Genomic DNA, 27,500 nt, shown 5'->3' with positions numbered 1-27,500 from the left:
CATGTGTTCTTGATTCTGTTGATCTCTATCTCTCTTATTTATATATATATGTATATATATGTGTGTGTGTGTATATATATATATATATTCTTTTTGTGCATGGCACAAAAAATTGTCCAGCAGCTGACTTGGCTACAAACACAAAGCTGGAACTACCACCACATAAGGCCACCACCAACAGATGCAGGATGGCCACCACAAACACCAACACACACGCCACAAAAATATTTCTTCTGAACGTAGGAGAGCTGCTGCGCGACAACTGTAAAAAGAAAATTTCATTCCTGACAGACCTTACAACATGCAATCAAGCTATATGCATGGCACTCATAGAAATGCATCTTGGACCTGATATAGGGGATGCAGAAATAAACATACCGCAATATGTTGTCATATGCTCAGATAGAAAAGGGAGGAGTCATGGTGGAGTTGCAGTGTATATCCGAGATGACCTCATGCCCCAGGTCCTGTTGTCATATTCAAACTCAGTGTGTGACACTCAAATTGTACACATAAGACAACTGAATATCGTCATATGTACTACATATCGCCCACCGGATGCCCCAAATCACACAGGCATGGTTGAAGACTGCCTAACAAAAATAGAAGTTCTCACCAAACTGGAACAACACAACAGTGTATTCTTCATGGGTGACTTTAACTTCCCCAATGTGGAATGGCCTGGGGGGTGCAGATGCTCCCGGGGATGACACACCATCAGCAAGCACAGGCAGAGTCCCCGATCCATCTTACAAATGCTTCTTTCATGGAGCAAACAGTTCTGCAACCAACCAGGGCAAATAATATACTGCATCTCTGTTTCACAAACAATATGGATATTATCCATAATGTTAAAGTGATACCGACAATGATCTTGGATCACAACATAATAGAGCTGTCTATGTATGGACCAAAAGCCCCCGCAGATACACAGCCTATACGAAGCATGCACAATCTCCCCAAATTAAACTTTCATAAAGCAAATTGGAAGTTGATTGAGAAAGAGATCCTCAAACAGGATTGGCCTAAATGTCTCTCCACACCAGACATTGACATGAAACACAAACGTTTCATGTCCATAATACAAGCCATATGTGACAAATATGTCCCAGTGTGGAAGGCCAGCACACACAAAAACAGGATCCCTAGAGAAAAGAAGATTCTTATGAGACGACGGACAAGGATTGCGAACCGCCTGAGCAAGCACACCAAAAGTGGTGAGAAGTCTTGTCTCAAGAGAATGCTAATGGAAATTGAGAAAAGTCTGCATCAGTCTCATGAAAAGGAGAGAGCAGATAAAGAAGCTTGGGTAATAGAAAATATCAAGTCAAACCCTAAAGCTTTCTATAAGTTTGCCAAAGAGACAGCCACAGTGTGCCAGAGAATAGGACCTCTCTTCCAAAAAGATGGCTCCCTCACAGGAAATCCCACGAGGATAAGTGAAATACTGCATGCGCACCTTCATTTTGGGATCACCACTACTTTATTATCTCCCTTTCTTCCTAGCTCTCCTCTGTGGCCCCTCTATCCAGCATTCACCATGATAGATTGCTAGCCACTAAAAGTTTTTCTATTTTCTCTCCCTGTTTATTTCTGTGTTCCTTTCTGTTGAATGGCATAGGTTCGAAATGTAAAAGACTTTTTCACTTTCCAAGCATTAAACTAATACATCTGTTTGTTGTTTACACACTTGTCTTTGTCTTTTGTTTTTTTGTAAATTCTCACTATATATATATACGTGTGTGTATTTATATATATATATATATTATATATATATATATATATATATATAGTTAGTTAATCCAAACAAGAAAACAAAAAAAAACACAACAACGCGAGGACGTGGAGCAAATATAGTATTATTGGACACTCAGGAAAGAAGGGAAGAAGGAGGGTTTAAAGTTTCGAGCGGAGCTCTTCGTCGGAAACATAGGAGAAGGAAAGATCCCGAGAAGGAAGACAGAGGAAAGAAATCGCCAACGGTACACACGAGGTCACATTTTGACCATATATATATATATATATATATATATATATATATATATAGCTAGATTTTCTGCTGGTAAAATCAGGCATTATGTGAGTTCTGTTTGTGTTTACTTGATATGTATAGACCGTGTATTTGAGTTAATATTGATTGACGTAGCAATTTTGGATGGCGTTGGGTGGAGTCTAATATGATATATTTTGTTAATCTGTAGTATTATTGATAGGTATATGCTTGATGAATTAATGTGTCTAGCTGCTCTCTCCTTAACAATTAATCTACAACGTTCTCACCTATTCACTAGTTTTATCTAGTATTCTTTTTCTCTCGATAATGTTTATATCTTAACTGTCATAACATCATCAATGAACTATTGTGTATCATAACGGCATGAGCAAAGATGTGTTGAACCTGTTTTTTTTTATCTATGTGTATGTATTTGTATGTTTCAATATATATGTGAATAAGGTGGTGAGCTGGCAGAAATGTTAGCACGCTGGATGAAATGCTTAGCGGTATTTTGTCAGTCTTTACGTTCTCAGCTCAAATTCCACTGAGGTTGACTTTGCCTTTCATCCTTTGGGGTCGATGAATTAAGTACCAGTTGCATACTGGGGTTGACCTAATCGATTGCCTCCCCCTCCCCAAAATTTGTCTCTAGAGTAGAAAGGAATATATATATGTGAATGTGTATGTTGGCAATATGGATGTATGCATGTGTGTATGTGAACAAAAACATTGTAGAATATATAATGAAGTGAAAAAATATAATTAGTGATTATAGCAGGTCAAAATTTGAATGGAATAAGAATTCAGGTGGATGTGGGACAAAGTGGTGAGAAAGGATCTTCGGACACTGGGCCTCATTGAGGAAATGACAAGGGACTAGTAGTTGTGATGATTTTCTGTACTTGAAAAGATATATCAAGCTAAGTAAAATTGCTGTCATCCATACATACAGGCTTGTCCTTGCAAGTGCCAGTGTCACAAAAAATGCACTTGTGCCAGTGCTGTATAAATGCCCCCAAGCTGGTGGCATGTAAAAAGCACCCAGCATTTTCTGTAAAGTGGTTGGCATTAGGAAGGACATCAAGCTGTAGAAGCCATGCCACAGTAGACAGTTGGAGTCTGGACAGCTCCCTGGCTGGCCAGCTCTATCAAACCGTCCAACTCATGCCAGTATGGAAAACATATGTTAAACGATGATGATGATGAAATACAGTGTTGAGCACTTATTCTCACTGTTCAATATTAGAATATATGTGAGTATGCCTGGCACTTTGCCATCATCTCTGTCCTGATGTCTCCCACTCTCTCTCCTCCTGCACTTCCCTCAGCTCAGGTAACCATGTATCTCCTTCGCAGCAACACACCTGTTTCTGTCCTCATTTTTGTTCTCTCTCTCTCCACTCTCTCCCTCCCTCTCTCTGTAACCGTGTATCTCCTCTACAGCAAGACACATGTTTCTGTCTCATTATAGCCTTTCATCATCTGATACAAGATCATCTCTTCCAATGCAGGTGCCACTTAAAAAGCATCCAGTTCACACTGTAAAGTGGTTGGCATATGGAAGGGAATCCAGCTGTAAAAACCTTGCCAAAACTGACCTTACCTGTGCTTGTGCCATGCAAAAAAGCACTAAGTTCACTCTGCTGGGTGGTTGGTGTTAGGAAGGGCACCCAGCTGTAAAAATCCTGCCAAAACAATCACAGAAGTCTAGTGCAGGCTTCTGCTTGGCTGGCTCCTGTCAAACAATCCCACCCATGCCAGTATGGAAGGCAGACGTTAAACAATGATGATGGTAATGATAATGAAGACTATACACATATATACATACTCAGATGACTTCACAAACACTCACACAAAGTGAGAGGTATATGTATTACAAAAGGATATATTACTACAATTCAGTTATTTACAGATGTCTCAAAGCACATGTGTGTGTGTGTGTGTGTGTATGTGTGTGTGTGTGTGTGTGTGTGCTTATATGCATATTTTATATTCATAAATATATCCAGGGGAAAGGTGTAACAGGTTCAAACAAAGCCCTGTATTAAATTATCTAACATGAATTTTAATTTGGTGGTTTCTGCAAATTACATGGCTAATGGCAAATTTTAATAATTGAGAAACCTCTTTAATTATGGTAATGGTATTAGTGAAAGCAATCAACCAAGCGATTCATACATTACAAATACAATCTGTAAGTGGAACAATAAAACTATGAAAGACCTTTATCAGACTTAAAACGTGACATTATTTTTGTTATATACATTCCAAAGATGGAATTTTGTATCATTGTTAGAAACTAGATCCTTCTTCAGAGGAGAAATTTAAATGATGAAAAACAGGAGAGACATACATACATAGTGTTACATCACATACTGGGTTGGCAAGAAAGTAATTTTGTTTTTGTAAACAGATAAAGTTTTGATTGTTTTGAATAACTTTTGTTAATGTCATGACTTTTTTCCTTTTGACAGCTTTTACTTTTACTTTATTTTAGAAGCAAATTGCACATAATTTTGTTTACAGCTGTTAGTTCAATGTCAATTTTAACATTGAGTGCAAAAACGAACATTTTTGCCATATTTTGCTTTTTTATTTTCGTAAAGGCAAGAAAGCTGCTGAGGCTCACAAAGAGATATGTGAAGTTTATGGTATTGATTGCTTAACAGAATGCACATCACAGAGAGGTTTTAAAAATTATGTTCAGGAGATTTTTCACTCAAAGATGACCAACGTTCTGGTCGACCTACTGAAATTGATGATGACCGAATCAAAGCCATAATTGAATCTAAATGTCATAACTGTGTAGAGAGGTTAAATATATCATAACAACTGAAAATCACTTAAAATGTCTTGGACTTGTTAAGAAGCACAATATTTGGGTTCCACAGAAATTGAAAGAGATTCACTTAACACAATGAATCAATATTTGTGATATGCATCTGAACGTAATGAAATCGACCTTATTTTGAACAGAATCATCACTGATGATGAAAAATGGATTGTCTACAATAACATCAATCGAAAATGATCATGGTCCAAGCGTAATGAACCAGCACAAACCACATCAAAAACAGAATTGCATCAAAAAAAGGTCATGCTGTCAATTTTGTGGGATTACAAAGGTGTTGTGTATTTGGAGCTGCTTCCAAAGAACCAAACGATCAATACAGATGTTTACTGTCAACAACTAATGAAACAAGAGGAAGCAGTCAACAAAAAATGGCCAGAATTGTCAAATCTTAAAGATATTAAGTTCCACCGTGACAACACTAGGCCATGCACATCTTTGCTAACTTGTGAAAAATTATTGGAGCTTGGCTGGGAAGTGATGTCACATTCACCATATAGCACTGACCTTGCACCAACAGATTACCACTTATTTCGAAATTTGCAAAATTCTTTGAATGTTAAAACTTTCAACAATGATGATGAACAGAATTTGCACTTGCTTCAGTTTATGGCTGATAAGGACCTGAAGTTCTATGAATGTGGAATAATGAAGTTCCTACAAAGATGGCAAAAGGAAGGTTATCAGTTGACAAAAAATATCAGTTGTGCAAAATAAAATTGAGCATGTTAGCCACATTATTGCCAACTGTGAAAGAATGTTGTCTCATTACTACTTCCCTGTGAGACATTATGTGTTAGCTAGAACAAAATGGAATGCCCTTGCAGAAGACAAAAATAAAATCAAAATGGGAAGGAATGTGTTGAGACAGACAGCTCAAAGGAAAACTGGTAGAACCTAAAAATAAAAACTGCAACCAGCCTGATATTATTGTTTGTGAACACTCATTATAAGCATGCTTTGTCATAGAAAACAGTTGCCCACTTGATGTCAGTTTGGTAAGAAAAATGCAAAAGGGGGAAGATACTTAAAGACCATTGATGAGAAGTTTTCCGATCCAATATGCAAGATGCACATTTATCTCCATACTTGTTATTGTTGGAGCTACAGATTACATACCAGCCTGACTGGACAAAGTATAACTTGGCCTTGGATTTCTGAAGAAACAACATAGCTCCTTAATTCATCAGCTACAAATGTCTGTGATATCCAGAGCCTTCAAAATTTGTAAAACATTCTTATAATTCAAAGGATATGCACTTACACGAGATGATGACAATTTCCTTTTTCAGGAAGGTGGCCAGTCTAAAACAAACTAAAAGTTAAAAGAATGTATAAACACATACACACACACACATGTATGTATATTATCTCTATATGTATGCATATATTTTAGTGTCCACTTTTTTATACTTGCATGTGTCAGACAGTTCATTGAGGCAAAAAGACAGACAAAATACTGCTAAGCATTTCGCCCGACATGCTAACATTTCTGCCACCTTTTATAATATCTAATATCGGTTTCAAATTTTGGCACAAGGCCATATAATATCTAATATCAATTTACATTAAACTGTCGACAGTTAATTCATATTATTTCTAATGTGTCTTATTCTTTCTTTCTTTTCAGTCTTTTGTGGTTAAATATCATATGCCTTGCATTACTTGGTATATTTGTAAGTCTCACAGTTCTACCAACATATGACATGCTTCTAGAACTTGCAATGTAAGTAGTTATCATTCATTTCTGTCCATAGATTCCTTTGGTTTTTATCCCTAAATACCTTGGGTAGGAGATATTTTTATTTTACAAATTTGATTTGCCTAAGTGGTTTGGAAAGAATACTGGCAATAATGAGCTACATAAGAAGTTTAACCCTTTAGCATTCAGGTTACTTTGTCAAATGTAATCCTTATTTATTCATGCTGTTTTGAGTTTATCATACATCATCTTGTAGCTTTTAGAATGACATTGCAGGGTAGGAGTGAGAAGCCTGATCTGGTCAGTTTGAACATAAAACAGGTAGAATATTTGGGTCTGATATGACCTTGAAGGGTTAACGGTAGTAATTTTAAATCAGAGTTTATAGCAAGTTAATTTCACATATTAATTATCATTGGTAAGACAATTAGCACCTCTCATTTGCAAAGTTTTTATATTCATGCAAAAATTTAACTAAATATATAAAGGAAGACATGTATTATAGAAGAATTAACAGTTATTATTGCCAGATGTTGGCTACACTCCATTTAAAATTTTTTATTTCAGTAGATGAGTCACTATGGCATGAGACAACCAGGTGCAAAGAATTTTTCTTGTCTTTTCATTCATTCTCATTGGTTCAGTACACCTAACTGTAAACTGTAAGGCATATTATACTATTGTATACTATCAGCAACAACAACATCAAGATTTACTGTTCTTTTATTATTTTGTTGTGCTGAGTTTAACTTCTTTGGAGCAGGGCTCATGTTAACAAAGCTGACTTATCCTAGATATATTTATATGATGATGAAATCTTCAAAAGGGCCCCAACACTCAATTAGATTATGGGACTCATTATGTTGTAGCTATGTTCACATATTCTTTGAATAATCCTATCATAATAATACATTAACGATGTCATAATATTTCTTTCCTTTGTTATAGAGAAGCAGGACTACAAAAATGTTCCAGTACATATGGATTAGTATCTGGTATTTGGGGATCAATGTATGCATTCGGGTAGGTTGTTGGATTGATTCATTTACCATATTGATCTGTTATGTTATTCCATATTTAATTATAGTTTGTATGTATTGGTGGAGGTGCATGGCTTAGTGGATAGGGTGTCAGCATCATGATCATAAGATTGTGGTTTCAATTCCTGGACCAGGCGACATGTTGTGTTTTTGAGCAAAACACTTCATTTCACATTGCTCCAGTCCACTCAACTGGCAAATGAGTAATGCTGCAATGGACTGGTGTCCCATCCAGCTGGGGAACACATACACCATAGAACCGGGAAACTGGGCCCATGAGCCTGGCTAGGTTTTAAAATGGTACATTTATTATTTTATTTTTATATATATTGACATTGATTTCACTGCTATGATATGTTTTTCCATAAAAGAAGAATCTGATGTGATATGGTATAAAAGAAAATTAAGTATCAGTAAATTGTGGTTTGATCAGTTGTTTGTTCCTTTTCGAGCCATGCCTGGCTCATAAGGGCCGGTTTCCCGGTTTCTTGGCGTATAGGTTCCCCACCTGGATGGGACGCCAGCCCATTGCAGATGAGCTGCAAGATGCAGGAAGAAAGAGTGAGAGAAAGTTGTGGCGAAAGAGTCAGCAGAAGTTTTGCCATTACCTTCTGCCAGAGCCGCATGGAGCTTAGGTGTTTCGCTCATAAACACACACATCGTCCAGTCTGAGATTCGAACCTGTAATCCCTCAACCACAAGTCCGCAACTCTAACCACTAGGCCATGTGCCTCCACAAAATAAATGCACCCTTTTAAAGCCTAGCCAGGCTCATGGGCTCGGTTTCCTGGTTTCAGTGGCGTATGTGTTCCCCAGCTGGATGGGATGCCAGTCCATCGCAACGTTATTTATTTTTGCCAGCTGAGTGGACTGGAGCAACATGAAATGAAGTGTCTTGCTCAAGAACACAACACATCACCCGGTCCAGGAATTGAAACCACAACCTTACGATTATGATGCTGACACCCTAACCACTAAACCACGTGCCTACACGGTTTGATCAGTATCATTGTAGTAAATATACAACCAGCGTAAACCATGAACAGAAACACTGAAGGTAGAAAAAGAAGATCCCTCTGCAGGATCCTGCTCTACCGCACTCTCATAGTAACTCCCTTGTCCCCTAGCATGAAGCTGATACCTCTTCTCTCCCAGGGTTCATAGCCCTGCGAACTGCATGGCAACTTCATTAATGCTAGTGGCACAAAAAAGCAACCAGTGTATGCTGTAAAGTGGTTAGTGTTAGGATGGGCATTCAGCCATAGAAACCATGCCAAAGCAGATATTGGAGCACACATCAGAAAAAAATCAGCTGTGTATACATATATGCAGTGTGTGTGTATGTGTGTAACCTTGTCTTGATATCATGTGCTGATTATTAACCTGCATCACTGTCGTATGACTGGTGCTGTTCATTTCTGGTCTTGCATAACAAATATGTCTGGCAAAAGGGAAATATGATTTTGCTTGGAAACAGGTGAGAGTTGGTGACAGGAAGGCATCTAACTGTAGAAACTCTGCTTCAACAAATTTCATCTGACTGATGCAAGCATAGAAAAGGGGATGTTAAATGATGATGATGATGATGATGTTGGTCCCTCACTACTACTTTTGCAAGTTCACTGAGGACTATACTTTCCTGAAGAGGTTTAATAAGATTGAAATATGTCAGAAGTTGTCTCCATACTTGTCAAAATAGGGTAAATGATATTTGCCATCGAACTAATATTCTCCCTCTGTCATTCACATACCTAAGTGAGACTCTTTGGCTATTGTTGGTTTACTTGCTGACTGCTTCACAATAAAGCTAGTAGTATTGGTTTACATGATTATATGGAAGAGATTCATTTTGAATTGACCTGCATACATAATTCTCACCTATTAGTAATTGTGTTCTTTCAGTGAATTCGTTGGACCATCTTTAAGTGGATTTCTTATGGACAGTGTTGGCTTCCAGTGGTGTACAATTTACATGGCCATCGGGTGTTTTTCTGCTGTGAGTATTGGTTTAATAATACAGGCATTTAATTTCTCATTTCTTTTTCTTATTACTATAACCTGTTGGATGTGCCACAGAGCATAGCTGTTCATATACAGTCATCATACAATCTGCCTTTCATTCTGAGGGAGAGGCCCTTTGTTGCCAGCAGAGGTAGGAGCTCTCTGAACTTTACTCAGCCTAATCCTATTGTCACAGATACACTCTTGGAGCATCCATGTCCACTACTAACTTGGTTACCTAGATAACAGAAGCTATCTACTACCTACAGCTTACCCCACTGGCAGTTGATGGAGTCTATTTTCTGTACATTTTGACGTTTATAGTACCTGTGCATCTTCCACACACAATAACTATTTTCCCTGTTAACCTTCGTCTGCTATTGCTGCACCTCATGTGTGTCCATAGCTTACACCGGGTACATCTTATAGAGTTTCTACCTACACCTTTTCTACAGATCGAGCAAGGCCATCTACCTGAAGGGATTTGTGATTTGTCTGCCTTCCTACTTACCACAACTTTGATTTTTGCTAGGTTAACTCTAAAGTCCTTCAATTCTAGACCTTGCTTCCATACCTGAAACTTCTTCCCTAGTTCTGATAGTGATTCAGTTATAAGAACAAGGTCATCAGCATAGAGGAGCTCCCAGGTGCAGTCTGTCTTAAATATGTCTGTTATTGCTTGGAGGACTATGACAAACAAGAGGTGTCTGAGGACTGATCCTTGATGGACGCCTACATGTACCCTGAATTCTTCACTGTACTCATTGCCAACCCTCACCTTACTGATAGAATCCCTGCACATGGTTTGTACAGCTCTCACCAACCACTTGTCTGTCCCTAGTTTCTGCATTGATCACCAGATAAGCCAAGTACAGAGGTTTATCTTTGGCTACCTTACCAGAAATATAGTATCAGTGGTGCTTCTCCCTGGCACAAAACCCAACTGCATCTCATCTATACTAACTCTCTCCTTCATTAATTGGGCTATAACCTCCAACATAACTTTCATTACCTCATCCAACAATTTGATATCTACACACACATACACCTGTGTGTGTGTGTGTGTGTGTGTGTGTGTGTGTGTGTGTGCAACTTGTTCTGCTCTGGCCCTTCTCTCATACTTTTACCCCTCATCTCCTAGAATAAAGTTGCCTCATCAGGGTTTGTCTTCTTGCCAACTGCATAGCAGCCCAACTAGTGCAGGTGACACGTAAAAATACCCAGTATATGGTGTGAAAGGGTTGGCATTAGGAAGGACATCCAGTTGTGGAAACCATGCCAAAGCAGACACTGGAGCATGATGTAGTCCTTAGGACCATCAGGTCCTGTTAAACTGTCCAACTTACATCGGTATAGAACATGGACATTAAATGATGATGATGATGGTAGTGGTAGTGGCAATGATGATGGTGCTGACAATAATGATGATGATTGTGGTAGTCTAACAGAATTGGAGATGGTCAGCTCCATTCTAAAGGAATATGAGTCAGTAGCAGGGACCAAAATCAACACCAACAAGTTGTTGGGCTGGCAATTGGGCACCTGGAGAGGTAGGTCAATGCCATCGGATGGCATTGTCGACTGATGGATCAGTTAAACTGCTCGAGTGTCTGGTTTGGTTTTTAATCTCAAGGTGGATATGAACTTGGACGAGGTGACTAACACTGTTGCCAGTCTTACCAAGAAATGGACAAAGGAAGCTGTCCTTGAAAAATCAGGCAGAAGTAGTAAATGTCTACATTGCCTCCATTATCATTTTTCACCTGACCCAGTTACTGCTTGACTAGTTTTCCTTTGCCTGGTGACTGTGGCAAAAGAGGTTGTATAGTGGACAAGATTGAAAGGCATGAGTACAGAAACATTCATCTTTGGTAGAGTTCTCATTGACTTTTGCAAGTGAAACTTGAGGGTGAAGAGGAAGGTTCTGTCCTCGAGTGAATTCATTGAAAGGTGGATGAAAGTTGCAAAAATGGTAAGAGTAGATGGTACCACTCTAAGTGTAGACCTGTGTCAGAGAAAAAGAATTGGAGAGGTCACTTGCCTTAGGTGTTCAGCAAGATTTTGGGCCATGGGTTTCCTCAGTTATCCCTAGATAATTTGATTTTTTTTACAACAATATCTGGTCTGTTGGCCTGTAGTGCACAAACTGGATGTCATTGTTGTTATCGTCATCATCACAGCCATTATTATTATTATTATTATTATTATTAAGGCAGCAAGCTGGCAGAATCATTAACACACTGGGAAAAATGCTCACTAACATTTTTTCTGGCTTTGTTTTGAGTTCAGATGCTGTCAAGGTTGACTTTGCCTTTCACCCTTTCATGGTTGATAAAATATGTACCAGTTGAACACTGGGGTCGATGTAATTGACTTGGTCCCTCCCTTAAAATCTCTGGCGAAAAGAATTATTATCATAAAATTATTAGTGAATCATACAAAATTACAAAATACTTTGTTACATTCTGAGTTCAAATCCTGTTGAAGTTGACTTTGTTTTCATCCTTCCAGGGACACTAGGATTGATGCAATCAACTGTCTCCCAAATTTTGTAGCTGTGAGGCTATGATAGAAACCACTATTTATTAGTGGGCACAATGAATGGCACAAACTGTAGAATGCTATGTTAAATATCTTACAGTACTTAATTATGTCCTTTTATGAACTGCAGTGGTTAGCTTCATCTCTTAGGGTGAAGTTAACTACTACATTCCTCTCCTAAGGATAGTAATATATGTATTAGTGATATACTGGAGTCAATCTAATTGACTCTTTTTCAATGGCTCAGTGAAAGAAGGAAGAGCAACTCCTGTATTTTTTTTTTTGCAGGAACTGATGAGGAAAAGAAAGGGCTGCTTATGGTAGCATTTAATTGGATAAGAGATTAGGTCTACCACCCTAAATATTGACCGTGTATTGATGTTAGTTAAAAATCCTTATCAAGGGAAGGCAGTTAGAGGAGGAAACTAGTTGTGCCCTTTGAAATTCTGAGTTCCAAACCCATTGGTTACTTTGAAGATGATAAAATAAATGAGTTAAAAAATGTGATGTTCACTTGAATATAGTGTCTTTTACAAACTTGAGCTTTTATAAAAATGATAGAAGTTATTTCAAAGCCTATATTTTTTTGATATGTGTATGTAATTGTTTCTATACGTGCACTACTTGTGTGTGCATGTGAATGTGTGAGAATTACCCAACTATAAAATGTTAAGCAGTTTGATTTTGAGATCTTTATATTTTCTAATGGCTTATTGGATTAGTGGAAAGAATGGATGATGAAGATGATAATGATGATGGAGATGACAATGATGATGATGATTAACATGATTATAATGCTTAGGATGGTGATATTGATGTTACCCTCTTTATTTCTCTTTTAAGGGCCTCTTACTGTTTTTCATTAAAATATTTGAAGATATCAAGGAATATGGTCTGACCAAATTGCAAATGGAAGAAAGAAATCCATTGTTAGATGCTGACACACAAATGAAAGGATTCTTTGGGAGTTACTCTATATGATGTTGTATCTGATATTCGTGTATTGGATGGGGTAGGCTGATGAAAAGGAGATTTGAAAAAAAGATAAAGAAAAAACATACTTAAATGGGGGAAAAAATCAAACAAACTAAAGTAAAACTGCTTTCATACCAAGGATATTTCCATGTTACATTTTATATTAATCATATTCATATAATGCTATTAAAAATTAAAACAACATTTTTTATATTTAAGGAAAATAAAATCAAATAAAATAATTCCTTTTTCTAATATATAAAATTTGTTTGGTTACTTTTTTTGTCAATATATGAATGATAGAGAGAGAAAGATGGAAAAGAGAAAGATAGAGATGGAGAGAGAGAGAGAGTGAGAGAGAGAGAGAGAGAGAGAGAGAGAGAGAGAGAGAGAGAGAGAGAGAGAGAGAGAGAGAGAGAGAGAGAGAGAGATTGTGAATATTCTGCAATTTAACTGTTAGTGTTTATTTTTGTAAGGTAGTGGCTGTGCAAACCTGGCAGTGTGGTTAAGAAGTTTGTTTCTCAATCATGTGGTTCCAGGTTCAGTTCTTTTGTGTGACAATTTAGGCAAGTATCTTCTACAATAACTCTTGATGAAAGCCTTGTGAATGGAATTAGCATTTGCTGAAAGAAGCCTGTCTCACACACATCTTTATATATATGAGGTGGTATCAAAAAGTTCCTGGATTAGATCTGTATTGCACCAACAGATGGCAGTGCATGGTTGTGTGCATAGTGAGAGTTAGTAGTGACCTTCATGAGGCAATGTGCCAAGTGACATCGCTGTGTTTACTTTGCAAGTTTCTGTTATCATACGTATGCTGTAGTCTTCAATTTTTGTCTTGGACAGGAAGTTGGAACAAAGAGCCAACATGAAATTTTGCATTAAACTTGGGAACTCTGCTACTGAAACATCGAACATGCTTTGTCAATGGGTCATACACAATGTTTCAAGTGGTATAGGCACTTCAAAAGCAGAAGAATGTCCCTGGACGTTTTTTTCAACACCTGTAGTATTGTGCATCGGGAATTTGTTCCCCAGGGCTAGACCATCACATTGAGAGTTCTACTGAGAGGTTTTGAAGTGTTTGAGAGAAGACATTCAGTGAAAGTGACCAGATCTGTGGAGAGCGAAGAATTGGATTCTACATGATGATAATGCACCCTGTTACTGAGCCCTTCTCACTCATGAGTTCTTTGCCTGAAACACCTTGGTATTGCTTTTGCACCCACCTTATTTGCCAGATTTAGCACCTGTGGACTTCCATCTCTTCTCCAAGATGAAAATGTAGCTCAAAGGTTACTGTTTTAATACTGTTGTTGAGATCCAGAGCAAATCACAGAAGGTCCTCGACTAGCTTACAGAAAACGACTTCCAGGCTGGATTCCAAAATTGGCAGGAACACTGAGACCAGTGTAAGGTGGCTGTTTTGAAGGAGATGATTATTAGCCATAACTAACCTGGGAACTTTTTGATCCCACCTCATATGTATGTATAAATGTGTATGTGTTTGTGCCTCCTTGTCTCAACATTGTGCGAGAGTTGTAAACGAGTATCACTATTGTACCAGTAAAAGTTAACATTCCATGAAAAACATATCTGGGCATGGGAAAATATTATCTTGCTTGGAAACAAGTGGGACTTGGTGACAGGAAGGACATGAAATTGTAGAAAAGCTGTCTCAGTGAATTCTGTCTGATCTATGATAGTGATGATGGTGACGATGATGACAATGGGGAAGAAGAAGAAATGAGAAGCTGCAGTGGGCTTGACCTCTGCAAACTACACTTTCAGGATGTCAAAACAAATGTGACTGATGTTATTTTGAATACTGCAGGTTAATGTTTCTAGAAAAAAAAAAAGCCACTCTAAAGACAGGTGCTGACGGAATTCATGGATCTGATATGAACACTTGTAACAAAAAGAATTCTTTGAAAGGCACCTAAAAACTGGTAATAATGTTAAACTGGATTGTACATTAGCCTTAACAACAGATTACTGTATATTGCTGAAAGATGTGAGAAAAGGTGTGTGTTTGTGTGTTTCTTTGTCTTGACATTGCATGGTAGTTGTAAACAAGTGTCACCATCAATCTTCCATGAAAACATGTCTAACCAAGGAAAAATATTAAGAATCAGGTGCTTAGAATCAGGTGGAAGTTAGTGACAAGGGAAACATCCAGAACTAGAAAATCTGCCTCAATGAAAAGCATCATACTTGTCAAGCATGAAAAAACTGATGATGAGCTGGCTGATTCATTAGAGTGTCTTGTAGCATTCTGAGTTCGATTCCCACTGAAGTCAACTTTGCCTCTATCTCTCAGGGGTCATTGAATAAGCTTCAGTCAATTCTATATTTAAGAGATGAGGAATTATGTACATTATTTACCTTTGACGGATATTTGTCCTCATCTTATTTGTTCATCAGGTATCTTGGGGAAATTTCAAACTTGGGTTCTCATTCCTAAGGTATTTTTTTGATGTTGTTGTTGTTGTTATTATTATTATTATTATTATTCAGGTCACTGCCTGGAATTGAACTTGGAATCTTGAGGTTAGTATCCCATGCTCTTAACCACTATGCCATATGCCCATGGGCACCAATCAATTACTTAGGTCAATAATATCAACTAACCGTCTTCCCCGAACTTAAGGTTTTGTGCCAAAATCAGAAACCACCAACAACAACAACAGCATGGAGGTGCAATGGCCCAATGGTTAGGGCAGCGGACTTGTGGTCGGATGATCGCGGTTTCAATTCCCAGACCGAGCGTTATGTGTGTTTGTTGAGCGAAAACACCTAAAGCTCCACGAGGCTACGGCAGGGGGTGGTGGCGCCCCTGTTATATTCTTTCGCCCGAACTTTCTCTCACTCTTTCTCCCTGTTTCTTGTCCCCGACTTCCTACACAACCGCTGAGCCTTGATGCGCATTCATCCATCTGTCAATGCTCTTGGTGTTGGGGGTTGACCTGCTTTCTCTTCTGCGGGTCTTACAAATAGCAAAGGACCACATTTTGGACTTCTCCCACTACAGAGGTGCGATCTTGTGAGCTCTGGGAGGAAGACCGCTACACTCAACAGCAACAATACAGTGTAATCTGGCAGAGTCATTAACAGTTATACTAACATAAAGACAAATGAAATACGCAGCGACATTTTGCCTGTAGTTGAATGGCACCTTCCTACAAATTTCAGGCATTGTGTTTATAGTAGAAAGAATTATTATTATTATTATTATTAAAGCAGTGAGCTGGCAGAATCATTAGCATGCTGGACAAAATGCTTAGTGGTATTTCGCCTGTCACTATGTTCTCTGTTCAATTCCACCTAGGTCGACTTTGCCTTTCCTCCTTTCGGAGTCAATAAATTAAGTACCAATGAAACACTGGAATTGATGTAATTGACTTATCCCCTCCTACAAGATTGCTGCTCTTGTGGCAAAATTTGAAACCATTATTATTATTATTATAATTATTATTATTATTATGAAAAATCCTAGTTTTATTTTTCTGGGTATGATGATGTTATGGCAAGAATCATGACACCCCTGTGAGAATGGACTAGCCAAACTCGGAAAATTGGGAAACTTACATTATAGTAAACATTGAAAAGTTTGCGAGGCATCACAGGTGAAAGATTACACTTCTTAGGCAAAAAACCTATAATGCAAAAGTGTTTGTGTTAAAAAATGCAACAAACTCGTTTGGTGCTGACTGAATGGAGTTGCTTGATTTATGGGACTTCTCTATAAATCTGTTCTGTAATTACATAAATGATTGTTCCTCCAGTAAGAATAAGGTATCAGATGAATTGAAGAAAAAATTTTAAAATGCTTTTCCTTAAGTCATCATCATCGTTTAACGTCCGCTTTCCATGCTAGCATGGGTTGGACGATTTTGACTGAGGGCTGGCGAACTGGATGGCTGCACCAGGCTCCAATCTTGATCTGGCAGAGTTTCTACAGCTGGATGCCCTTCCTAATGCCAACCACTCCGAGAGTGTAGTGGGTGCTTTTTATGTGCCACCGGCACGGGGGCCAGTCAGGCTGTACTGGCAATGACCTCGCTCAAATCTTTTTACACATGCCACTGTCACAGGTGCCAGTAAGGTGACGCTGGTAATGATCATGCTCGAATGGTGCCCTTTTACATGCCACCGGCACGGAAGCCAGTTAGCCACTCTGGCAACGATCACTTTCAGATGGTGCTCTGTGGCAACGATCATGCTCGGATGGTGTTCTTGGCACCCTACTAGCACAGGCACAAATGCCTGTAAGGCGACGCTGGTGATGATCACACTCGAATGGTGCCTTTTATGTGTCACTGGCACGGAAGCTGGTTAGCCTCTCTGACAACGATCACACTCCTATGGTGCTCTTTGCACTTTGCTAGTCATTGAATTTGATTTTGATTTCATTTGCCTCAACAGGTCTTCGTAAGCAGAGTTTAGTGTCCAAAGAAGGAAAAGGTATGCATAGGTGAGCTGGTTATGGTCCCATTTGGCTTGCCAGGTCTTCTCAAGCACAGCATATTTTCAAAAGTCTCGGTCACTAGTCATTTCCTTGGTGAGGCCTAAACTTCATCCCAGGTCTTCCTGGGTCTACCGCTTCCACAGGTTCCCTCAACCACTAGGATGTGGCACTTTTTCACACAGCTATCCTCCTCCATTCTCACCACATGACCATACCAGTGCAGTCATCTCTCTTGCACACTACATCTGATGCTTCTTAGGTCCAACTTTTCTCTCAAGGTACTTACACTCTGTTGAGTATGCACACTGATTTTCCACATCCATCGGATCATACTGGCTTCATTCCTTGCGAGCTTACGCATGTCCTCAGCAGTCACAGCCCATGTTTCACTGCCATGTAGTATGGCTGTTTGTACACAAGCGTCATACAGTCTACCTTTTACTCTGAGCGAGAGGCCCTTTGTCACCAGCAGAGGTAAGAGCTCTCTGAACTTTGCCCAGGCTATTCTTGTTCTAGCAGCTACACTTTCAGCGCACCCTCCTCCGCTACTGACTTGGTCATCTAGGTAACGGAAGCTATCAACTACTAGTTTTTCTCCCTGGAATGTGGCTGAAGTTGTTCTCTGCACATTATCAGTGTTTATTGCTCCCGAGCATCTGCCACATACAAAAACTATCTTCCCAGTTAGCCTTCCTTTGATATTACTGCATCTCTTATGTGTCCAAAGCTTGCACTTGGTACATCTTATAGAGTTTCTATCTATGCCTCTACTACAGATTGAGCAGGGCCATCTACCTGAAGGGATTTATGGTTTGTCTGCCTTTCTACTTATTAGGACTTTGGTTTTAGCTAGGTTGATTCTAAGGCCCTTCAATTCTAATCCTTGTTTCCACACTTGAAAATTCTCTAGTTCTGATAGTGACTCAGCAATTAGAGCAAGGTCATCAGCATAGAGGAGCTCCCAGGGGCATCCTGTCTTGAATTCCTCCATTATTGCCTGGAGGACTATAATAAATATGAGGGGGGCTGAGGACTGAACCTTGGTGGACCCCTACCTCTACCTTGAATTCTTCACTGTACTCATTGCCAACCATCACCTTACTTACAGCATCCCTGTACATGGCTTGCACAGCTCTCACTAACTATTCATCTATCCCTAGTTATCTCATTGACCACCAGATAAGGGATTGGGGGACCCTGTCAAAGGCTTTCTCCATGTCAATGAAAACCAGGTACAGAGGCTTATCTTTGGCTAGGTATTTCTCCTGCAGCTGTCTTACCAGAAATATGGCATCAGTGGTGCTTTTCCTGGCATGAAACCAAACTGCATCTCAACCAAGCTAACTCTTTCCCTAATCAGTTGGGCTATGACCCTCTCAGTGACCTTCATTACCTGATCCAACAGCTTAATACCTCTGTAATTATTTGTATCTAAAGCGTCACCTTTACCTTTGTAGCAGTTGACTATTATGCTGCTACACCAGTCATTGGGTATGACTCCTTCGTGTATCCCCTGGTTAACTATACGGGTGACTAGGCTATAGCCAACACTGCCAGATATTTTGAGCATCTCTACAGTAATTCCTGATGGGCCGGGAGCTTTCCCTGTCTTCATACTTCTAATTGCCTTATCTACCAAGGTACTGTCAACTCGGATAGCTGGTCTCTCTGTTAGGTCAACATTTGGCAGAATCTCTTTCTCCCATTCATTTTCTTTATTCAGCAACCTTTCATAGTGGTGTCTCCAAACCTCTCTCTTTGCATCCTCATTTAGCGCAAGTGAACCATCATCCATGCGAACACATTTCTCTCCTACCACATCACGATTCTCTCTTACACTGTCGTGCAACACGAAATATCTCAAGTCTTTGGTCCTCACGGTGCAGAACATTGGCAAATTTTTTCTTATCTGCTTCCCCTCTGGCTAAATAAACCTGCCTCCTAGCTTCCCTTCTGGCAGTCTGATACACTTCCCTGCTACCACCGTTCTTCCAGTCCTACCAAGCCAGTTTCTTTTGTCTAATAGCCCTGTCAACAGCATTGTTCCACCACAACGTTATTTTGGGCCGAGAGGGGACTTTGCACCATATTTTGGGTCAAGAGGGGACTTTGCACCATATTTTGGGTCGAGGTTGTTAGATAAATTAGGTTTGTGTTCTAAGATAGAGACATATTTCCAAATTAAGGAAAACACAGTACCAGTGTTCAAACCTAAAAGAATGGAACCTTTTGCTGTAATAAAACATATCAATGAACAATTAGACAGATTAGAGAAAATTGGAGTCATCCAAAAAGTGGAATAAGTAAAATGGGCAGCTCCAACGGTGTGTATTAAAAAAAAGAATAACAAAATCTAGTTAAAAGCACTCTAAGCACATCCTCTTGTCTTTTTTCCAGACATAATATACATTATCCAATGTATTCTTCATTTTTTTTAAAGATGACATAATTTCTTGAAAATTTGGTTAAGGATCTGTAAGGATCTCTTAGCCCGACATTTTTTGTTTCTAGAAACTACCAGTCAGGAACGAAACGCAAGTTTAAACATATATACAATTCTTTATTCTCTTAATCAACAATGAAACATGATGGTATACTGGTATCCACCTAGTTCAACACAGCAAGGCTGAATTCTAACTTTTGTAAGCTTCTTACAACAATTCAGCAGCAATAGAACAGGTTAAAATCCTAAGCGTCTGGGACAGGAGAATAGGCTGATCACACGTATGAAAATACGTCCTTTCTCTTCTATCGCCGTGTCTCAAGTCCCCGACGCTATTAAGGAACGCGAATAGAAATTTCTTCTTCAGTCTCTAGCGCATGTGCATGAGGGAACTTCCTTATGCCTTTCCAGAAGGTTCCAACCCCACACACGCACACTGAAGAAGGACGTTCCGCACACGCACACTGAAGAATGACGTTGTGTGTGCGCACACTGGAACATGACGTCACTACAAAGGTGACGTTCCGCACACGCACACTGAAGAATGACGTTGCGTGTACGCACACTGGAATATGACGTCACTACAGATCTATAGACAAGTTAACTAGTTTATAATTAATTTGAGAATGAGAGAGATCTATCACTTTTGTAAGCCTTCCCAAACAAATGAATTTGATTCAGTTGATGTTTAGTTTCATTACAAAGTTGAACATCTCATACATTAAATCCATTCATAAACTAACACTAATAATATATCACACATTAAAAAAAAACAATAAAATCCTAACAACTGAATAATTCTATCAGCTGAAGAATAAACTTCAAATCTGTATACAAACAAATTTTAATTTCATGACATTATATTTTATATTGATCTTTTAAATGTGTATCTGTAACATATTGTGCTTCAATGAAACATAAAAACTAAATAAAAATATGTTAATTGGCAAATACAACCGTTTCATATAGAATCAATCCACCCACATCCCAGATAAAACTAGAAAACTGATTACTGAAACTATATAAGAAACCAAAATACATGTTGTCCCCTGGCTTCTTGGAGCCTGTTGAATCATCCAACCCATGCCAACATGGAACACAGATATTAAATGATGATGATGATGATAACAATGATGAAATGAATTTTCAAAGATAGTGCAACTTAAGAACAAACATTAACTAATCCTTAATTGATGAAAGAAATCAAGAATGAACAATCTAAATTTGAAATTAGGTCATAAAGTCATAATCATTAACACTAGATCAATTCAGATGGGCAACATAAAAACTACACACCCGGACTAAAACTACAGATAATAAATTATTGAATACAAAAGGTAAAATAATTTCCAATTCATTATACATGTGAATTTAATGTATGAATTTTGAATCAAGGTTCAGAAAGTGGCTAATATTTTGGTATTTGACTGATATAATTTTCTGTGCCTAAGGAAGTCAGATATATTTTTTTCTGAGAGCAGCCAATAAACATTTCTATTCATCAGATTAAAACAAAGAATGTATTTACACTCTTATTACTGCCCATTGTAAGGCTTTCTAATAATCAAAATCATTTCAGTTCTAATGTGTTGTGCATAAAATGGATATTGCTTGTGTATGAATGCATGTGTGTGTGTGTGTGTGTGTGTGTGTAAGAAGAAAAAGAGATTAAAAAACATCAAGGCAGATATCAGTAAAGCACTCAGTGTTAAAAGAGTACAAAGTGATACAATTGTGGAAAATGTTCTTTTTGTATGCCTTTGTCTACTAAAGATATTTTTTTAGTTTGCTTTCAATTTAACCAATTTTGGATTGCCTTGATAATGTATTAACATGTATTTTGGATATATTAATTTGACTGATATTTTCTGTATCTAAATATGATGTTACACCAGAAATGATTGTTGGCATCGTATGGTGGAGCCACAAATTAAAGATATAATTTTATCCATTCGTATTTTTGTTGTATGTATGTAGGTATGTGCGTGTGTGTGTCCATGCATGCATGCATGTATCATCTTCATGTGTGTGTATATCATCATCGTCAATATTTAATATCTGTTTTTCACACAGGCATGGGTTGGACTGCTTGACAGGAACTGGCAAGGCTAGAGGTCACACCAGGTTCCATAGTCTGTTTTAGTTTGATTTCTATGGTTGGATACCCTTCCTAATGCCAACCACTTTACAGAGTGTACTGGGTGCTTTGTATGTGATACCATCACCCACGCTTTTTATGTGGCACCAACACCAGTGCTATCTATGTGGCACTAGCACTCACACTAGTGCTTTTATGTGGCACTTTGGTTTTAGAATCTCAATTCTGTTGTGGTGGGTGGGTCTTCTAGAGTACAGCAATGATAACGATGATAACAATGATGATGAAGATTATCACAAATATATGCAATTTTCTTGCAATGCTTTACACACATCACCCAAAGGTAGATGAAGACAAAGTATATATCCCTTGAAAAGATAGAGGATGTGGACTGCAATTGTGTCAAAGACAGCAACCATGAGTTAGACATTTATCTAAAAGACACTAGTGAGTGAATGCTTTAACTAATCTGCAAGCATGAAAGTACGAAGAAAATACACACAATATCAGAAGACACAAAGAAATATATAAATCAAATGATATTTTGGAGTTGCATAATAGATGGAAAATGAAGGTACTACATGGTAAATACTCTACAAGGGTCAGTGATTCTGATATTGATATAAATATTACCCATTAGTGTCTGTCTGCATCTGAATGTAAATCAGAAAAAGAGGGCTTCATCATAGCAACTCAAGATCTGTCAACTAGAAATTACCAAACCAAGATTTGTGAAAAGAGTGCTGATCCTTCCTACCACCTCTGGGGTATGAACAGACAAATAACTGATCATCTAATCTCTGGTTGTCTTATGTTAGCCACAACTGAGTATACTAATCACCATAATAGACTTGGTTAGTATTTGCACTGGACTATTTATCACCAATTTGGACTCCCATATGAGAAGAACAGATATTGTGGTGAAAAATCACATTGACAGAATTTATGCTCAGAGATACATCAAACTCAGCAGACTACAACACCTGTGTGAAAATAATTTGAAAAGTTAGCTAAATACAAGAACCTTGAAATAGAGATTTCAAAAATGTGGCATCTAAGAATGACAAGTGTATCTGTGATAAATGGAGCTTTAGGTATGTTACCAGATAGTATTCTCAAATAATATGGTTAAATACCAGGAAATTGCAAAGTGTCAGAACTACAAAAAATTGCCCCCAAGGCAGAATGGGAAATGGATGTTAAAAAATGATAATGATGATGGGTACAGCCCATATCCGAATGTCAACACTTTGAGAATACATGAATCTTGTAAAATCACAAATATTACCACAAACTCTTAATGGAATTTTAATTCCGAATATTTGGTCTCCTTTCCTTGGAATATGTCATTGCTTTTCATGATTAAAACCCACAGTAAAATGTCCAACTTTGCTATTACTTGAGGTCTCTGGTGAAACTCAGGAACAGATTGTATAAAACAAAACAACAACATAAGGATAATAATGGTTTCTGATTTAGGGAGAGGGTTAAAAATTTTTGAAAGGAGTGGGTTAGCTGATTCCATTGTCTTGATTGGTTCTTTATTCTTTCAGCCTTGAAAAGATGAAAAGCAAAGTTGATATTGGAAGGATTTGAAATCAGAATGTCAAGAGCCAGAAAATATAAAGTATTTTCCTAAATCTCTTGTAATTCTACCGGCTAATAAGGTGTTGTTTTCTTTTCCTAACTGGAGTTTGGTAGATTATTTGACTGGCCATCTGTTCAGTGGCAAGGTTGTTAAGGAAAGATATGCATACAATATGTTTGTTTTGTTTTTTGCACAATCATTTATGCTTTAAATTTTAAGGTCCAGAAGATTTTTATCGTTTTTGACATGACCAAGGGGACATATCTTCTGTGGGGTATGAATTATGGAGCTATATTCTTTAATCAAGAACCCAGGTTAATCCAAGCAGATCATTGCTCCAATGATAACAGTTATAATGCCGAAAGTGTATTTGGTGTGCAGGTCTTTTATTTTTAGCACATTAACACATGTCAGGAAATGATTTCCACAATAGCATGTTTCTATTTTATTATCATATACAACACCAGGTAAGTTGTGTTTTAATTTGGTTGTTTATATTATTTATCTAATACAGTTCTATATTTAAGAGATGAGCAGTTATGTACATTATTTACATTATTTGCATTTGACAGATTTTTGTCCTCATCTTGTTTGTGGTTAACACAACATTTCAGCTGATATACCCTCAGGCCTTCATCAGGACAAAATGAGGAGAAATATCCGTCAAATATAAATAATGAAAATAATGTAAATAATGTAAATATTATTTTTCTGTTCCACCGACGTTCTTTTGAGCCATCTGTTTCAATATGTTTGACTGTGTTTTTTTTATATTTACTAAAAGTTGCTGTCTACCACATCATATCTTATGAAATGATATCTCAAAGAAATTCTCTGCAGTCAGCAATATCTTTATATCTATATATATAAAACTGTAGTTGTGTGAGTGTCTGTCCCCTTCGATTTAGATTCCTAACTACTCCCACATTTTGCAGTGCAGTTTAACCAAATTCGGGTATCTTATAGTCGTGATTCATATCAAGCCCGTCTGAGTATTAGCGCGCGTCTACGATGAGTCTACGATTTTAAAAATAATTTAACATAATTTTTTATTCCATTTTAATGCATAATTTTTCGTGTGTCGATGGCGGCGGAGTCGGCGTCCATGGTCACACCTGCACCTGTTTGCTTCTCCCCCTGAGTGTAAGGAAATCAACGTCGTAAAGCGTTGTCAAGGAGACCAGCGTTCTTTTAGAACAATGACTTCATGGCTTGAAGACACCAAAACAGAAATGGCTAAGAAAGCCCGAATTGGCATCTATAAGGGAAGTAACTCTCTAAAAATGCTTATATAGTTATTTCCCTTACAAACCCGAGCAACACCGGGCGATACTGCTAGTTATATATAAAAGTGAAGTTGTGTGTCTGTCTCCTACGATTTAGATTCCTAACTACTCCTACATTTTGCGGTGCAGTTTAACCAAAAGTGGGTAACTTATAGTCGTAATTCATATCGAGCCCTTCTGGGTATTAGCGCGCGTCTACGATGAGTCTACAATTTAAAAAAAAATTTACCATAATTTTTTCCCATTTTTAATGCATTTTTTTGCTATTATATAAGGGAAGTAACTCTCTAAAAATGCTTATATAGTTATTTCCCTTACAAACCCGAGCAACGCCGGGGGATACTGCTAGTTGTCACTAATATCTTCAGTTTTGTTTTTGTATGGCTTAGTTTTGTTGTCAGATGCTGCTTTCTACCTTTTGAGCAGACATGTGGTAGAAATTTCTTGCTTCTGGTTTGCATAGGAGTAAACCTCTAAATAAGATGTTATAAAGCTGAATTGATACATCATACTAGGTTTTTAGTATGGTTATTCTGTCTAGGATCAGTGTTTGTCATCCCAAACATGTTTGTACAATCTTATCATTGAACTTGAATGGTTTTGTGTTTTGTCATTATGTGAAATACAATTTCCCACATGTTGGTTTTCCAAATGTTGCTTTTGTGTTTTGATTGGATTCTTTTCAGATATTTCCCTACTATTTTGTTGGAAGAAATATTGGCTAAGGAGAAAGTATTCCTTCTGAGTTAGTAAAGTTAATATCGGTGTATACTCTTTAAATCATTCTCTTAAGTTGGTATAGTTACAGGATATTATTTTATTCTTTTACTGGCTTCAGTAATTAGATTGTGACAAGGCTGAGGTACTAATTTGAAGGATTTTAGTCGATATCATGGACATAGGTATTTATTTTAGTCTGAGGTGTACCATTGATATAAATTTGTTGAATCATTCACTAAGTTACACTTTTCCTTATACAACTCTGGTTCTGATAACTGGTGCTGTGACAAACACTCACACAAACACAAATACACAAAGATACATGTATACACGCATGGTGAGCTTGATGAGATGTCTAATTGAACAAATTACTCTCACAAAGCATTTGAGGCTAAAATTTATCAAAAGTTCTGTGCTGTGGAATTGAACCTGAAACTACTTGAGAATGAAGCAATCTTTTTTACCATATAGTCATGCCTGGTAATGGAGGTCTGTTATTGTTTCACTTGTATCAATAGTGAAAATCATTATTATAACTACTTGTGCGGGTTAGTGAATATTGTCCCTTGCATGATCAGTTACCACTGTATAGGTAATCTATTTTTGTGTCTTTTTTACAGTTATTGATAATGTTTTGTAATGTATTCTTTACTCCTTTATTAAGTAGAAACCGAAAGGCAATGAGCTAGCATAAACGTTAGCATGCCAGGTGAAATGCTTAGCTGTATTTCGTCTGCTGTTATGTTCTGAGTGCAAATTCTGCTGAGGTTGACTTTGCCTTTCATCCTTCTGGGTTCGATAAATTAAGTACTAGTCATACACTGGGGTCGGTGTAATCGACTTAATCCCTTTGTCTCTCCTTGTTTGTCCTCTCTATGTTTAGCCCCTTGTGGGAAATAAAGAAATAAGAAGTGAACAGCCATTATCTATTGTAAAGATAATTATTAGTATATTACTGGGTTTTCTAATAATTATTTACAGCTGATTAAACAAACTTAACTGGTATTTACAATGAAAGTTGCCATTTTAAATAAATGGCTAGCTGTGTCAGAATACATTTATGTATATAATTATTTCATAGCTATAATATATTATTCTGTGCATAGTGTCATTCTTTCTGAATTACAAACCATTAATGTTACATAAGCAGTAAACATAACATGTTCTGTTTTAATCAGTCTACCACTTGCTTTCCAAAGTTTCCAAATTAACATCTACGGCTAATACATCTCTGTCAATAAATTAATGATTTATTGTGTACCATGCAGAAAGAAGTGATCAAGAATTTTAGTGTAATAATGCCTTGAAAGAGAACATTTGTGAGATACCAGTTTGTAATAAGTAAAAACCTAGAAGCAGAGAACAATTACTATCTCATTGATATCTTCAGATTTGTGAACTTGAAGAGCATTCATTCCTGTTGCAAACTCCCCCACTGTATTTAAAAATATATCATTTACCACTGTTAAGGACATTTATGGAATCATAGGTCTGTCTGCCAGATCAGGGACAACTTGGAGCTAACAATAAAGATAGTAAGGTACTATCTGTTGATTATTCCTCTCCTGTCTAACTTTCAAGATTCAATCAGAAGTACACAGAAACCAATGAGCTAAATATAAACTGTAGAGTTTAATTTGTAAGTACTAATTATACAGCAACTATACTATATTATTATCTTATATTGTTATAATTTTGTTAATAAGTTGCTCTGTTTTTACTATACGTTATGCTGTTATATTATTATGTGATTATTATGTTGTTATTATGCTATATGTTAAATTATTA

General features: G+C 37.6%; 2 protein-coding genes across 2 annotated transcripts in view; both read left to right on the top strand.

Annotated features, from left to right (window-relative positions):
* The window catches only part of LOC115215712 (MFS-type transporter SLC18B1-like), a 94,462-nt gene extending 81,210 nt beyond the window's left edge, over positions 1–13,252 (top strand). The window contains exons 11-14 of the mRNA XM_029785004.2: positions 6,478–6,573; positions 7,498–7,572; positions 9,492–9,585; positions 12,975–13,252. Coding sequence (XP_029640864.1) covers positions 6,478–6,573; positions 7,498–7,572; positions 9,492–9,585; positions 12,975–13,112 — 403 coding nt within the window. The 3' untranslated portion in view covers positions 13,113–13,252. The remainder of the gene's footprint in view (positions 1–6,477; positions 6,574–7,497; positions 7,573–9,491; positions 9,586–12,974) is intronic.
* Positions 13,253–26,847: 13,595 nt separating this feature from the next.
* Positions 26,848–27,500, top strand: part of LOC118764795 (MFS-type transporter SLC18B1-like) — a 114,976-nt gene continuing 114,323 nt past the window's right edge. The window contains exon 1 of the mRNA XM_036505821.1: positions 26,848–27,351. The gene's annotated coding sequence lies outside the window, so the exon portion shown is untranslated. The remainder of the gene's footprint in view (positions 27,352–27,500) is intronic.

Source organism: Octopus sinensis, linkage group LG9 (genome assembly GCF_006345805.1).
Source record: "Octopus sinensis linkage group LG9, ASM634580v1, whole genome shotgun sequence".
In the NCBI taxonomy this organism is placed as follows: Eukaryota; Metazoa; Mollusca; class Cephalopoda; order Octopoda; family Octopodidae; genus Octopus; species Octopus sinensis.
This window is presented reverse-complemented; position numbering and strand designations above follow the sequence as displayed.